Source organism: Sciurus vulgaris, assembly GCF_902686455.1.
Source record: "Sciurus vulgaris genome assembly, chromosome: 13".
Classification (NCBI taxonomy): Eukaryota; Metazoa; Chordata; class Mammalia; order Rodentia; family Sciuridae; genus Sciurus; species Sciurus vulgaris.
Window position 1 is genome coordinate 86085690 of NC_136474.1, and position 14859 is coordinate 86100548.

Below are 14859 nucleotides of genomic sequence, written 5' to 3' on the forward strand. Positions count from 1 at the left end.
CTTTTACACTGTACCCAAACATTCTTCTTCTTTTTCTTTTTTTTTTCTTTTCTTAAGCCAAAATTAGAACAAAAACAAACATATACAAGGCTCAATGTAGCAGGAAAGAGAAGCTGAAAAGTTAAGACATTTCATAAGAAAAGTTCTGTCTAGGTCTAAACAACCCCCCCTGACTGGAAGCTTGGGATGCCTCTGATTGGGGAAGGGAACAGTCTGTCTCCCAGGGGCCTGTCCTCAGGGGACCCTCCAGGTAGGAGGCGTCCCAGACTGGAGGGGTGGGCTGTGAGGATGCTGAAGGAATAAGAAAGTAATTGGGGAATCAAGGAGGAAGGCGTTTTTCTTGTCTAACCTAGTGATGCCTTGAGAGCGATTAATGAGTAACCGCCAAGAGTAACTCCACAGTGAGGCCTTTAGGCCCGTCTCCCGCTGCCAACGCAGAAAGAACCTGATACTGTTTACCTGGCCGCCAAGTGACCTAACCCAAGCAGAGACTTTGCTAATTAGCATGGGCCCTGGTAGCTGGGCTTAGAACTGGCTGTCACATGCTCTCTGGCATTCCAGCCGCCAGTCCTGGCTGAGTCCTCAGAGACCCCCAGGCAGCTGGCCAGCCTGTGAGCAGTCAGAGCGAAGGCTCTGCAGACCTGTTTACCTGGGGACCCGGCCCAGGACTGCACCCAAACCCCAGGCCCGCGTCCATCTTCAGCGAAGCAGCTCCTAACACTGTGGGACGCAGCTTTGCCCTTTAAACTTACCTCGCACTGCTCTGATCCGAAAACAGCTTCAGTTAGTCTGAGCTGTTACTGGAACTGATCATATATATTAACATATAAAACGTCAATAGAAATTTACAAAGCTGCCTGTCTGCCTACCCATTTAGGCAGCGTTGAGTCATTAATGCATGTGAGATTTATCAGTTTATAAATAAGTAAGTTAATTATTGAAAATCATGTGAGTGAAGATTTACACTCATGTTATCTACTTAAAAAATAAAAATGAAAAAGGTCTATATAGAGCTATCTTCTCCTAAGCAATGTGATTCAAGTTATTCTGCCTCCCAGTGTCTCAGCCCATTCCCTAAGGATAGCTGGGGTCCTGCTTAAGTAAACGGGGCCCAGGCAGAGGTAGAGCTGGGGACTGTCATCCAAATCACAAAAACACAACTGAAAGAGAACTATTCTTAAAGACTCATGTACCATAAAAGGGGAATTTCCAGAAGCCTCTGAGATTAGCAATTCACCCTTCCATTCCCTTGCTTTCTAGTTTCAAGATGAGAGGATGACAAAAAGACTGACTTGTCAGAAAAAAACACGAAACTCCGTATACAAACATGCAAGCGTGCAAAGGGACACTGCGTCTTGTGGGGATTTCCACGCCCACTTTTCTGATTTGCCTCTGAAAGGAGGAAAGAGAGGGAAAATGGGTACCTTTACCCCTTCTGCTGCCCCCATAGTCATTAACTCTGTTTTCTTCCTTTAAAACACCCATCACTGCATATTGAATATGTTATTTTTCCTGTTTGGCAAAAATGAGTTTCCAGAGTAAAAGTTCTGAAATGGATTTTCAGATAGCAGGGAATTTTCTCGAAAGTAGTGCAAGTGTGGATTTTTCCTTTCACTTTTCATTTTTCCCTATGCATTAAGGCCAATATGCGCTGGATAATTTCAACAGAATGTTCCAGAGAGAGGGGAAGCACTCCGTCTCAGTGGGGGAGTGGATATTTATTGGCTATTCACTTTTTACAGGCCTGGATATTAGGTATCGTGGGGAAGAGGTATGAGAAAATAGAAGTCAAAACCTAATTGAGAAGATGAACCAAATGGAAATGGACATAAAGATACAAAAAACACCTACAAAACCAGATGAATGTACATAACCAGCTGTAGTTTCTCTGAGCTGGATTGAATCTGTTCATTTTGCAAAGATTTCCCATACTATTGGGACTGCCCACGCTTAGCTAAATTTCTGTTTCTGCTGGCCAACTCTTAACGTTTCCAAATTCCTTTAAATGAGGTTCATTTACATTGTGTGTACTTTTTGTATTTTCCAAACTTCCACTTTCCTATCTTAAAATTTTTCACTGAAGCATCTCGTACGTACAGCAAAATGAATGCAACCTAGGTGCAGAGGTTGATGGATATTGACAGATGTATCCACTCCCAGGATTCACTCCCCTATCAAGATAGGGAGCATTTCCATCCTCCCAGAAAAATCCTGCAAAGCCCCTTTGTTCTAAAATTATTTGCATCCAAATGTTTTTGAATGGAGATTATCAAAGCCAAACATGCGGGGAAAAGTCTAATCATTAATCATCTACTACAAACATAGCCAGTAACGGTGAAGATGGCGCCTGAGCCAGCACCGACATGTCTGCAGGGGCCTGTCCTTTCATGAACATTCCCGGGGTCTTTTCAGGACAGGCTCCCAGGCCCCTCACAGCAGCCCTGCTGGCCCTTGACCACCTAACTGAGCCGGAGTGGTTTTCTCTTCTGGTTTGTCCTTTAGGCATCAGAGTGTACATGTTTAGAAAGAGGGAAGTTGAGGCCAAATAGTCAAATCTGTCATTTTCTCCCAGGAGCCAATGCTCCCTTGACTAGAAGGTTCAACCACAGCTCCGAGACCTCTTCCAAAATTCTGTTGCGACACAGAAGGAGGGGTGCGCGTGACCAGGCAATTAGAAATTTTCTCAGCATTTCCTGTTTCCCGGATTCCGGAGGAGCCCTTCAGGGAATGTCTGACCAGGGTAACTCTTCAGGATGAGGGACAATGGTTATTGATGGGTCCTCCCTACCACGCCGCTGCTATGTTCCTCCACGTCTCCACTTGGGCACAACATTGCCCTCCTGGCTTATCAAGAGAAGTGGGAGGGCCTGGGAGGGAAACCATGGCCACATGTGCCACCCTGGGGGTGGGGGCGAGGGTGTCCCTGCTCCAGTGGGCCTAAACTCTCACTATCCCTCCTGCCAGAACCGAAATCCTGGCAGAGGGAACAGAAGTGGGTGCCTTGCTGACACAGGAGCCAGGCCCAGCTAGACTTCTGGGCATTAGTTTCTTGCAAAACATTGAGGTTATTCACAGACATCTGAATGGTACATCTTCAAAGTGAAAACAAAATGAAAAATGTCCCCAAATATTATGCAGGAAGTAGTTTTTTTTTTTCTTTTTAAAAATCACTATTCCAAAATGGTACCCTGAAGAGATCCTCTCTTAAATCTCCCAGCAATCAAAACAATGTGGTTGAAAAGTTTACGACTTTCAACCCTTGAAAAGGTCACCTCTCTACCTCACACCCTCTTGAGTTAAGAGCATAACGGATATTTTGAGTCACATGTATTGTTCTTTGTTCATTTGCATTTGGTGAAATCCCTCCCTTGGACCAATTTAGAAAGAGTGCCTTGGGCTTCCTTGATGATTGTTCTCTCGAGATCATGTTCTATATTATTATTATTTTATATACATGTATTTTTCCACTGCCAAAAACTTTGAACACTCAACAGATGCAGTGACACTGCAGCCTTTGTCATTTATGCTTTCTTTTTGTTCAGGTGACCTTTCCATTTATCTTGGGATGGAATTTTCTCCTTTGAAAAGGACTTAAGACCTCTGGGGCTCAGTGAAATGCTTGTCCTCCAAGATGCTCTGAGAGCTCTCTCCCTGGGCTTCTCCCTACCCGACCTCTTGTGGAACTGATGTAGTTCTCCATATTTCAGACTCAGAAGGCTTGGTCTCCACCACTAGACCATGTTACTGAAGATCTTCAACCAGAATTCTGTGCCCCTTACAAAGTGAGACTGAGGGAAAAATGACCAGATGGCAAATTTTTCTTAAAACACCCACTACCCCAGTGCAGGGGTTCCCACTGATGGTGATTCTCACCTCCACATATATTGCACAGCAAAGAGAGCTCAGGTCACCTCTCACATGCAGCACTATGTCCCAGCCATTCGGGAGGCTGAGAGCTTCACAGGCTGCCTGCTCTCTCCCACCAGCTCCGTGTGTAAGTAAACGGCACTGGCTTTCGGAAACATATTTCTTTCTCTGTGAGTAATTTAAAAATGACTCATCCTCAGTTTCACCAGCTGGTACATGTGACCCACGGTGCTGGTCGATGTATCTATAGATGTGTAAACCAAAGCAGTTCTTAGAACACAGATTCCCCCTCCCACGTGCTGTTTGTTTCCCTTCGCTTCACAGGGACGGAGCAGTGACAGAGATGAGCTGTTTGGGGCTGCCCGCTGTGCACTCAGACCTGGGAGGTGCCCCTTAGAGGAAACAAAGGTCATCAACCAGGGACAGAAAATAAGACAGGCAAAGGGTCTAATTTGCTTATTTTAAGTGTGTGTAGGCCATAGGATGCACTGAAAAAAACGCTTAAAACTCTAATGGATGAACAAAAAAACCATGCTAAGTTCTGCCTCTTTCTGACCCAGGAGAAATTTAGACCTAATGAGGTAGAGATGATATCCAAACCCACCCCCACCAACATTTCCTTGTTTTTGTTTTTTTGTTTTTCTCCCAAATCAGAAAGCATTTAGGGATCTGCTGTGGTTTGAGTAGAGGGCTCATTAAATGCAAATTTTTAATTTTTCCCTACTTGTCTTTATTCCTCCACCCCTGGAGAATGGTGTCGGGTCCAGCTTGAGGACATTGCTGTTGCAGGAAGGCACGCGGGAACACAGCTGCTGAGCACTCTGGAGAGTGTTTCCTACCTCTTTCTCACTTCCTATTTTCTATTAAACCAGATCTAACCTCATTTGCCTGCTCTCAGAAGTCCATCACAATCTGGCTTCTCTCACCTTATTTTCTAGCCCTATATTAATTGTGCAATTTGTCGTTGGCTGCCACCAGGGCAGGTCTCTGCTGCCTCTCTGGTGAAGACAGCAGGGCCTCCGCCCATTCCCTCCAAGCACCGCCCCTTCTGCCTCACTCTCCGCATCTCTGTCTTCCTGGGGTCCTCCTACTTTCACCACCCAGATCTCCACTCATTCCTCCAACTGGCTGGTCCCACCTGAGAAACCTCCCACGGGGCCTTCCCTGCCCCGTCATTCAGTCTGTCTTTAAGTCCACCTCTCCTAAACTTTCCCCAGACTTCATGTATCAGGTCTCCAGTTAGCTTTGCTGCGGAACATCTGACAGCTGTGTTGGATTACAAGTTCTTTCAGGGTGGGCATCCCCCAATTTACTCCCATGGGGATCCACAGTACCCAGCTCTACAGCAATGGGCACATTGAGCCTCAGATTAAAATTAATAATATTTTTTTTTTGCCAGAAAGGCCTTACCAAACTTTCAGCCCTTTGTTCAATTTGATAGCCTGTCATCTGAAAGATAACTACTTTTTGTCCTATTAGGAGGCTAGGGGAGAGAAATAACATCACTGAATGTTCAACAAAATGACGAAAACAGGTAATAGTAATCATTTATTTAGCAATATGTAAGCACCGATCAAAGCATTGAACAACTACCAATTTGTCTAAACTGCATCCCACCCTAAAAAAGTAGCTACCATTATTATTTCTACTTCATTCATGATGAGACTGGAGTACAGAAGGTAACCTGTCCAGAATCAGAGAAGGGGAAAGTGGCTGAGCTGGGTTCAAACTCAGACGATTTGCATCCAGAGTCCATGCTCTCATGTCCTATTCCTGCTAACAGGTGTGCTTTTATAGGACTCCTTTCATTGCAGCAAATAGGATCCTGTCTTTTATACAAATACCTGACAAGGTTACGTGTATCGAAACCTGACATCGCTCAAGTAGAGAGTAAAGAAAACTGACAGTGAGATATAATCTCCCAGGGAAGCTCCAGAAAGAAGTGTGGCTACGTGGGAGCTGAATAGAGAATTTTCTTTTGAAACGTATGGGGTAAAAGACTTGCCAGTCCACCCTGGGGACCCTGCAAAATGGCAGTACCCATCCACGCTCTGCAGAATTCTCGGGGCCATCTTTAGGTAGGTTCGCTCCAGACAAATTTTACTACCACACAACCAACAGAATCTTCCCAAATTCTTAAGTATCTCAAGATGAAGAAACTGAATACAACCTGAACCACAGCTGCAGCTAGATCATCCGCCGTATTTAAAACACGATCTTGCAGACCTACGTGTGGTGCACTTGAGAACTCCAGATTATGTACAAGAAGAAAAACCTCATCCTGGTGGTCAAATCACGACAGGAAATGATGCCACCAACAATTACTCATGTATTAGCCGTTGCTTAAGCACCACAAGGCTTTTAGGGGAAAAGACTGGGAGGCAGTGGTTGGAAATGAAGCCCCATTATTAATGTAGTCAAGCTATTCAGCTGGATTCAATAAAATAAGAAGCCCCGCCCAGACCAGTGTCTGTAGTAGAAGACAGCTAAAAGTTGTTTTTTTCAAAATCTGGATTTATTGAATCCAGGCTTTATGCAGAACTCTCCTTGAATGGCTGGCAAGTCAGCCGGTGCATCTGAGACCTTTCACGGAGAGGTGGACCTTAGCGGGTCCAAGGTGATTGAAACCTCCGGGGCCCTCAGGATACTGTCAAGAAAGGCTGTGAAATCCACGCCTACTAATTTGGCTAAGGTCAGAAGCCATCCTTGGTTCCCACTACATGCCAGCCCCCGTGTGGCACCCCGTGGGGCCCTGAGGACACCGAGAGGAATAAAACGCAAGCCCTGCTACAGAGGAATTTCCAACCCAGGGGAGGAGACGGGCGCCCCAGGCTGACTACATTGGGAGAACTGTTTTGGCTGGGATGAGCATCATTTGGTGTAACTCTGCTGGCCTCTGAGTGTCTGTCCCTCTTCCTTACAGCTGTCCCTTTTCATGTCTCTGGCTCTGTCTTTCATTGTTCTCAGACTGCTTTGTCCCCACCGGGGGACCCCTCGCCTGGGACCTCCCTGCCCTGCAGGCATCTTCTGTCCCTTCCTCTAACCACATCCTCCCCAGAGCCTGATCCTGCCTCCCCTGCCCATCAGCTGCCACTCATGGCGGGGACACCACAGAGACTTCCCTCCCGTGTGCTGGCTGCAAACCTGAGAAAGAGCCAGGGAAGCAACGGACAAGGCTGGGTTAAGGCAAAGGGCCTGGGCGTTTTCTGTTCGCCCGTGCAGCGACGTTTGCATGACACCAGGGGCCCAGGTGCAAAGTGGGGATGGAGAAGGGTTAGGTGAGGCTGTTTCCAAGGGCCACAGGACCTCGAGGAGGGAGAGAAAAACCTAATCCTAAGGGAACATCCAAGTAACAACCAAGCTACAGGGACGACATTAAAGCAGAGGTGATTCCCCTGGAGAGGCAACCAAGTCAGAAAGTAGTTGTCAAAAATCAAATGACCCAAGTGGGCACAGATCTTGCTCCAGATCACCTTAAAGCTGTGCTATCTATACAGGTTAAGTCCACTGCCTCTCTGTTAGCAGGGCCTTTGTCCCAGGTCAGTGACGGTCAGGTTTGCAGGTCCACGGGATACCAAGCCTGGCCCTCCACATGCGCAGCTGCTACTGACCATCTTCCCTGGAAGGGGACCGTGGGCATAGCAGTGCTCAGGGCTTTATGCACTGACCAGGACAAGGCCCCAGAGAGAGATGGCCAACAGGGAAGACAGGGTCACGAGGAGGTGCCAAGGGGAAAGACAAGATGGCAGTGAAGGGGGATGTGCTGTGGGAGAGGGGGGGCAGTCTTCACAGGCAGGCATTTGGATTTGGGGAGGCAGAAGCCAGTTGTTCCAGATGAGATAAGCTGTCAGGAGTTTGGAGAGGCAGGGACGATAGCACTTGTCCCCATAGGCGGTGAGGGTTTGCATAAGATTTACCGATGTCATTGGCTGAGTGAATACCCTACAGCTTACCACACAAGGTTGGGACCATACAATCACACCCAGTCGTGGAAAACGCCCACATGTTAACAATGAATCCTAGTGCAATGTATCTTTTGGAAATCACTTCATAGACTCATAGTACCGTAATGAACTGGTTTCCTTAGAATGCTGTTAAAGGTGGGTATCGACAAACTCCAACACTGGGACGATTACGTAATCAGAGCTAACGGGACACGCCTAACCCACAGGTTAGTTTGGGTAGGAAAGCATTCAGGATTCCAGCCTTAGGAAAGATGCCCTCCTGAAAAGGGACACTATCATCTTCTATGAGTTTCCTCATCATTATTGGTTGACATTATTCCCTCTGTCCTCCTTTCCTTCCATTCCTCCCTCCATGGAGCACTTACTAGGAGCCAGGCACTGGGCTAGGTGCTGCCACTCAGAAGAGACATAACCCTGCCTGGTGGCGCTCACATGCCAGCCAGGGAGGTGGAGAGCCAACAGATTCTAATGTCGCAGTAGGATTAGGTGCTGTGCTCGAGGTACATGGAGAACAGGGCAGCATGGTGGAAGGCAGCGTCTGCTCCGAGAGGGTGCTTGGGCCTCTTCTGGCATGTACTTCCATCATACATGCCTCTTTGCGAGAGGTTTCGCTGTCTCTCACGGCCACCTAATCTCTCTCTTCCTCTCTCCTTCCCTCTCTTTACGATCTATTCTCTACCATCTCTCTCTCTCTCTCTCTCTCTCTCAGTCTGTTATCTATCTACCTATTTATCTAAAACATTTAGACACAGTTTTCCTTTCTAAGACAGGTCTCTCTTCTCACTGCAGGGAAAGCCTAGCCACTGCAGAGCTGTTGCCAAGGTACCCGCTGACGACGGCAGGGTGGGGGTGGAGGGCCTTCTCCGGAGGTCTTTAAGAACAGGATTGTTCCCAGCTGGCTGAGGTGCTTGGGTGGTCCTGCTTAAAGTTGGAGAAGGCTGCTGAAGACTTTTCGAGGGTTCCTATACATTCTCATTTCCTCCATTGGCAAGAACCCATGACCTCCATAGACCATGGGCAGCAGCTACCCTTTCAGTACAGGTCCTGACTACCCAAGCCACAAGCCGAGGTGAGGGATGACAGCCCTGGAGGGCACATTTCCATGGTCACAGGGGTCACAGTTACCACTGGATGCAGTTCTGAGACTGCCCACCCTGCACTGAGAGTCACACCAAGTTCATCATCCCCCTCAGCTGACATGAGAGCCGAAAGGCCACAGGATGCTTGATGCAGCATTCGGTGACGCAGCTTGCGTGCCCTGAGACCCTGTGGCTCTCGGCTGTTCCGAATGGATGAAAATGTAGACTGCTTTCTTGCTGGCAAAACTGGCCTCTGAGGATAAATTTCCAAAGGTTCCCTCATCTTCTGTCAAGTATCTAGTCCACCTGGAATGCCAGAGCCTTCTAGGCAGTCTGTATGTTGTGGGAAGAGGAAAGGTAGCCCCAAGGTACCTGCAGAAATGCTGATGCCCGATGGTTACTGCACTTTCTGGACCAGAATCCAAGGCAAAGGCAACAGCTGCACACTAACTACTCAGTGCTGAGCAGACTCAGCACATCAGTCTATCTCGGGGTCTTAACTGCCTTGGATAAAAGCTGCTTGTTGGCCTAAGAGCATGAACAACCAGGCCTAATTCTGAGCTCAGCTGTACTCTCCTGGTGAAGCTCCAGTCTCTGATTCTTGAAGTCTCATCGGGGCTTCCAAGTCCCACAGGTGGATGGTGTCATTCATCCCATGGAGGGCTTCTTCTGACCTGTCAGAAGCAACCAGGCCTTGTTTACTGGATTCAATGCAGAAAAAGGTTTTTTTTTTTCCTTTTGCATTTTCCTTAAGGGGTAGATATTAATGGCCCTCATCAAGGTAATGTTAGTGTTATCTAAAATTTTAATCTTTTGGGAGGAACAGAAATTATCTGTTTATGTTTTTTTTTTATAGTTTTCTTTGTACTTATAACAACCAAACTAATATAACCAACAGCCATATTGTGATTCTAAAATCAGTAATTAGTAAATGAGCAGAAGCCTGACACCGTGGCCAAGAGCATAAATTCAACTCTGAATTCAACTCTGACTTGGACACTTTATACTTGATACCTTGGGTAAGTTGCTCGACATTTCTGTGTCTCCACTTCCTTATCGATAAATGAGTTAATGAGATGACATACCTCACTGAGTTCTTGTGAGGATGAAGTGAATTACTATATGTAACATGCTTGAGACAGTGACTGGCTCTTAGTTATTTTAAGATGAATGAATAGTCATTGAACTAATCAACATTGGGCAGATGGGCAGCCTTAGAAACTTGGGTATTAAATGGGATAAAACAACAGGCGCTTGGAACAGGGTTTAGTGCATAGTAAGTGTTCAATGTTAGTAATTAACAACTCTGGTACCTGGGCCCCGTTTTTACTTTGAACTGTTTTGCATGACCTTGATTTCATCCTTTCAAGAATCTATGGTCACATTACATTTTGCTTTCTCTCCTCCCTCCTACCCAGATCAGAAGGTATCCTCCACTGACACTGTAGGGTGCAGATTCATATTCTGATATGTGACCAGTAAGTTGACTCCTGTTTTTGAGCTCTCCTGTTCCATTAATCAAGCATCTCTCTCTCTTTGTAAGTGAGGCTTCAAATATTAGGGCCATCTGCAAACTTTAAAACCTTCATTCACGAAAACAAGTTGACTATCCTCCATCTGAAAATCCCAAATCCACAATGCTCCCAAGTCCAAATCTTTCTGAGCACCAACCGGGCATCCCAAGTGGCAAATTCCATCCTAACCTTGTGAGTCGGGCCACAGTCAATGCAGGCACACACACCAAAAAGAGTGCAGAAATTAACTTCTGGCTGTGTATACAAGCTATGCGTGGAACATAAATAAATTTCATGTTTAGACTTGGGTCCTATCCCCAAGATACCTAATTATGTATATGCAAATATTCCAAAATCCCCAAAAATCTGAAATTCAAAACACTTCTGGTTCCACCCATTTCAGATAAGAGCTAGTCAACCTGTACTTTTATTTTGCATATGGATACACAGGTACAAAGATAATGTGAAAGGGGAGTATGAAACTCATCAGTCTAGTCATGGATGGATGCTGAGTTCACAAAGATAAGTGTCTCACACATGTTGCAGTTGGCAGCTGGCTGTGCATTGGTACAAAGATAATTATAACAGTGGAGATCTTCTTCCAAAGACTCAGAATCAGAGAGGAGACAATCATTTCACTAGGTATTCTTAATAAATAGATTTTTTTAAAAAGACTGGAAAATAATTGATTTATTTAAAAATTATGTTAATAAAACATTCTAAGTTTAGTTTCTATGGGATTTTCTTGCAGTTATAATTAATATTTTCTTTGATACTGAATTCTATGTGAACTTTTTCTATAAGGTTGAAACTCAGGCTTTTTAAAGTGTTCATAAGCTATGTGTGATAGTCTGAAAACAGTCAGAGTTTACTGTAGCCTTTTCAAGTTTCAGTCCCTATGCCAGTTTGATGGATTAAAAAGAAAATCCCAAAACCTTAAACTTCTAAGATCTGGCCTTTTAACCTTTTAGGAAATGAAAGGATTTAAATAGCCTGCTGATACATTTTATCATAGCATCTGCCCTACAATTCTACTAGCAAGATATGAATGGGTCTAATTCACTTCTGGAGGTAGGGATGTTGGGAGAGCCCGATACGTTTAGATAAAGTGTAATGAAAATGCTTAGCAACTGTGGCTCAGCCAGGTTCAGAGACTTGCGAGGGCAAAGCACTTATAAGCATGAGACGAGAAGGATGTTACTGACAAGAACCAACTGATTGAAGACATTTATTCTTGTAAGAGCCTAGTTAAGTGCTCTTGAAAAAGATCTGTAAGACACATGGATGGAATGATACTGGAAATGCTTTTGGAAGAAAGCTAGTCACCTCTGTATGGTAGACATGCTTTAGTATCATAGGAGACGCAGAGATTTCCACTCTGATCTGTAGTACGTTAGTACAAACACAGCACCTGTTATTCTAAGGGATTCCCATAATGCAGGGCATGCTGGGCTTACCAAGGTCTTATGTAGTTAGAAACCCAAATCCAATTCCGAAAGAATTTCTAAAACTGGATGGAACACTGCACCAGGGAATGACTTCATGTATCCTTTGATTCACATACTCACTCAGTGGGTGAGGAGGTCCACTCACTCCTGTTTATTGAGCAAGGACAATGCAGATGCTAGAGAACCGGGGACTGCTTGGCCCGAAGACCTGCTGGGATAGATCTTGCTTTTTAGTCAAAATATAATTATTTTCCCATCTTGGATCTTTGGGGCGTCCAGGCTCATGCCCAAGCCTAGGGATCAAAGTAGAAAGCAATGAATTTTAAACCACCAATTCTACCTGAAAATTTAGAAAGCATCCTGAGGTCATGAAGACAGAAAAGTCTTTGTTTGTGGTGTATTAACAGGGTTCAGCTCAGCATCTGTTCCTTTTCCAGGTTGTTTTTTTCTTTCCTTGCACCATTATCTGTTTTTTTCATGGATTCTGCACAGATGTCTATAAATAGTGTTTAAAAACTGAAAAAAAGGGACATTATTCTATCTAACTTGAAATAACCTTCCAAATCAACAAAAAGTTTAGTTTTACTTTTATATAAAGTTGTGATCAATTAACCTCTTCGTTTTATTCCAGAAAGGAACTGGCACATCTAAAATGAAGAAAAATTCCATTTTCAGTGTGTATTTTACTAAGTTCACTGTTCAAAAACACCAGCTCTACCTGAACATTTGGGATGTTATTCGTTTAAACATGTTTGTTTTCTTAGGTGAGCTAAAAATGTTTTCCCCTGGTGTTTCTACTAAGGAACGTTTAAACTAAAATAAAAATAAATGACATGTTTAAAAAGTTCTAGTCATCAGAGCTGGAGCAAAGTACAGAAAATGGATGGAGGAAGTGAATTTTAGGACACAAGTAGTAGATTTCCTATTTTAGTTGCTCTAAAAAGATGTGGGGGAAAAAATAGAAGGAAAGAAAAAAGTACATACCAACCCATGTAAGTGAAGGATGAAAAAACCATTCCTCAGATGGTGTGAAGCTTAGAGTAAGCTAATGTATGATTAGATAGCACATTTTCCTGTTATCATAAACCAAATTCTGTTACTATGACCTACAGTAATTGTGTAAGACCTCTTACTCGTACCAGACTTTTTATCACTGGTGAATTCTTGATATGACTGAATTTAGAAATCTTAGGAGATAGTGATCATGCAGAAATATTTATTATAGAATACTGATGATAATCAAATTTGACTTGCAGTTTCCTTTTAAGTGAGAAAAGCATAATAAGACTTTTAGTATAAACAGTTTCCCCCTTTGCATTATAGACCCTTTTTATGGGAGGTCTCTGGCTTTGGGAGATCTGTAAATCCCCCAACATTATTAGGCAACGTTTCATGTGATTTTTCTGAGGAAATGTTACATAGCTCTAATTTAATTCTTAACATGCACACACCCTTATTAATATTATACATATATAAATATATATTCACAAATATATGTATGTATGTGTACACATATACACATATATTCATTTGACTTTTAAAAACTCCATGGAATATGTACTTTTTTTTTTTTTTTTGCGGTGCTGGGGATTGAACCTAGGGCCTTGTGCTTGCAAGGCAAGCACTCTACCAACTGAGCTATATCCCCAGAAATAAGTACTATTTTGATTCCCATTTTACAGGTAATAAGATAAATGAGTTATATGTCAGTCTGTAGCGGAGCCCAATATAGAACTCAGATTACATACGTCCCGGGTGGGCAGTTGTTTTATCAATGCTGAGGGACCAGCCAGGAGTATAAACCCGAATCCCTACTCCCACTGAGATAAAAATTGGGACTCCGAGTTTCTAGCAGGTACATCAGTATGCACAGATGGGTGCAGGTGTGGGTGTGGGGTTGCTTTCTCCTTTTATCTCCCTACTCTTATTTTCCTGATGCATGTGGATGGGTTTCCTGAAATTCATAGCCTCATGTTAAGTTAAAGACCAAGTTATACTTTGTTTTTCTGAGACCCAACTGAAGAGTGGGGTTTTCATTTTCCATTATAAGTAGCATGAAGAAATTCTCTGAGTCTTCTTCTTTTTGTCATCTCCATCAAAATACTGAATTTCATTAAGAACCATAGAGCATGCCCATTTAAAGACATTGATTGCCGGCCATTTCCACCTAAAATGTCACCTGGTGCACAAATCAAAGTTGAGGGTTCTCTGTCTTGACACACCACAGAAGTCTAACACACTTTGTCAAAAGTCACCTTCCTCAAATACCATCTTCCTTCCTTAAGAAACCAGGGGTGGCCCTTTAATCTCTTTCGGAGGCCCAAATCCAGTTCATTCCCAGGAATCTCAGGAAGCGAGTCATCAGCACTCATGAGACAACATTGGAAAAGAAAGTTTGAGCCTAAGCATTGCATTGTTCCTCCTTTGTTGAGCCTCAATGATACAGGCAAATTGAAACACTGTTCATTGTCAATTGATAGAGAAAATGTCTGTAGGAAACACATTTAGGTTAGGTTTCTAAGTAGTGACTATCCAAATGCCATGGTCGAGTGAACTCACAGTGTGTGGGACTGCCTGCAAAGTCCTTCACGTATATTATTTCCAAAAGCTACATTCAAAATATTTAACAACCAGCATGGTGTGCACTCCGATCAATCATATTAGCCTTCAGCTGCTGTAAACAACTGGCAGAGCTGTGCTGGGGCATCCCAGGTGATTGGCTTTAGTAAGGTCCCTAATGGTGCTAAATCTTCTACCAGTAGGTGTAAGAAGAGAACCAGGACTCAGGAAAGTCAAGAGGTGGACTCTGCCAATCAGCTGGTAAGGGCAGAGGTGAGAGTCAAGCGTAGATTTTCTGACCCCTGCTCTCTCTTCCTCCCACAACTCCAGTTGTCCAAAAATGTTCTGGGGAAGACTTGGAGCTCACACATCAGACAGCAAAGCTACGAGGACTGCTCAGGACATGATCTACTTAGGCACCTTTCTC

At 44.2% G+C, this 14859-nt stretch overlaps 1 protein-coding gene across 2 annotated transcripts in view; it reads right to left on the reverse strand.

Annotated features, from left to right (window-relative positions):
- BCL2 (BCL2 apoptosis regulator) overlaps positions 1–14859 on the reverse strand; it is a 169395-nt gene that overhangs the window by 30428 nt on the left and 124108 nt on the right. Inside the window, exon 3 of one of the 2 annotated variants that reach the window (XM_079109400.1) lies at positions 8877–9585. The exons of the other annotated variant lie outside the window; for it this stretch is intronic. Coding sequence (XP_078965526.1) covers positions 9556–9585 — 30 coding nt within the window. The 3' untranslated portion in view covers positions 8877–9555. Of the gene's footprint in view, positions 1–8876; positions 9586–14859 lie in introns of those variants that run through there. 2 annotated transcript variants of the gene reach the window in all.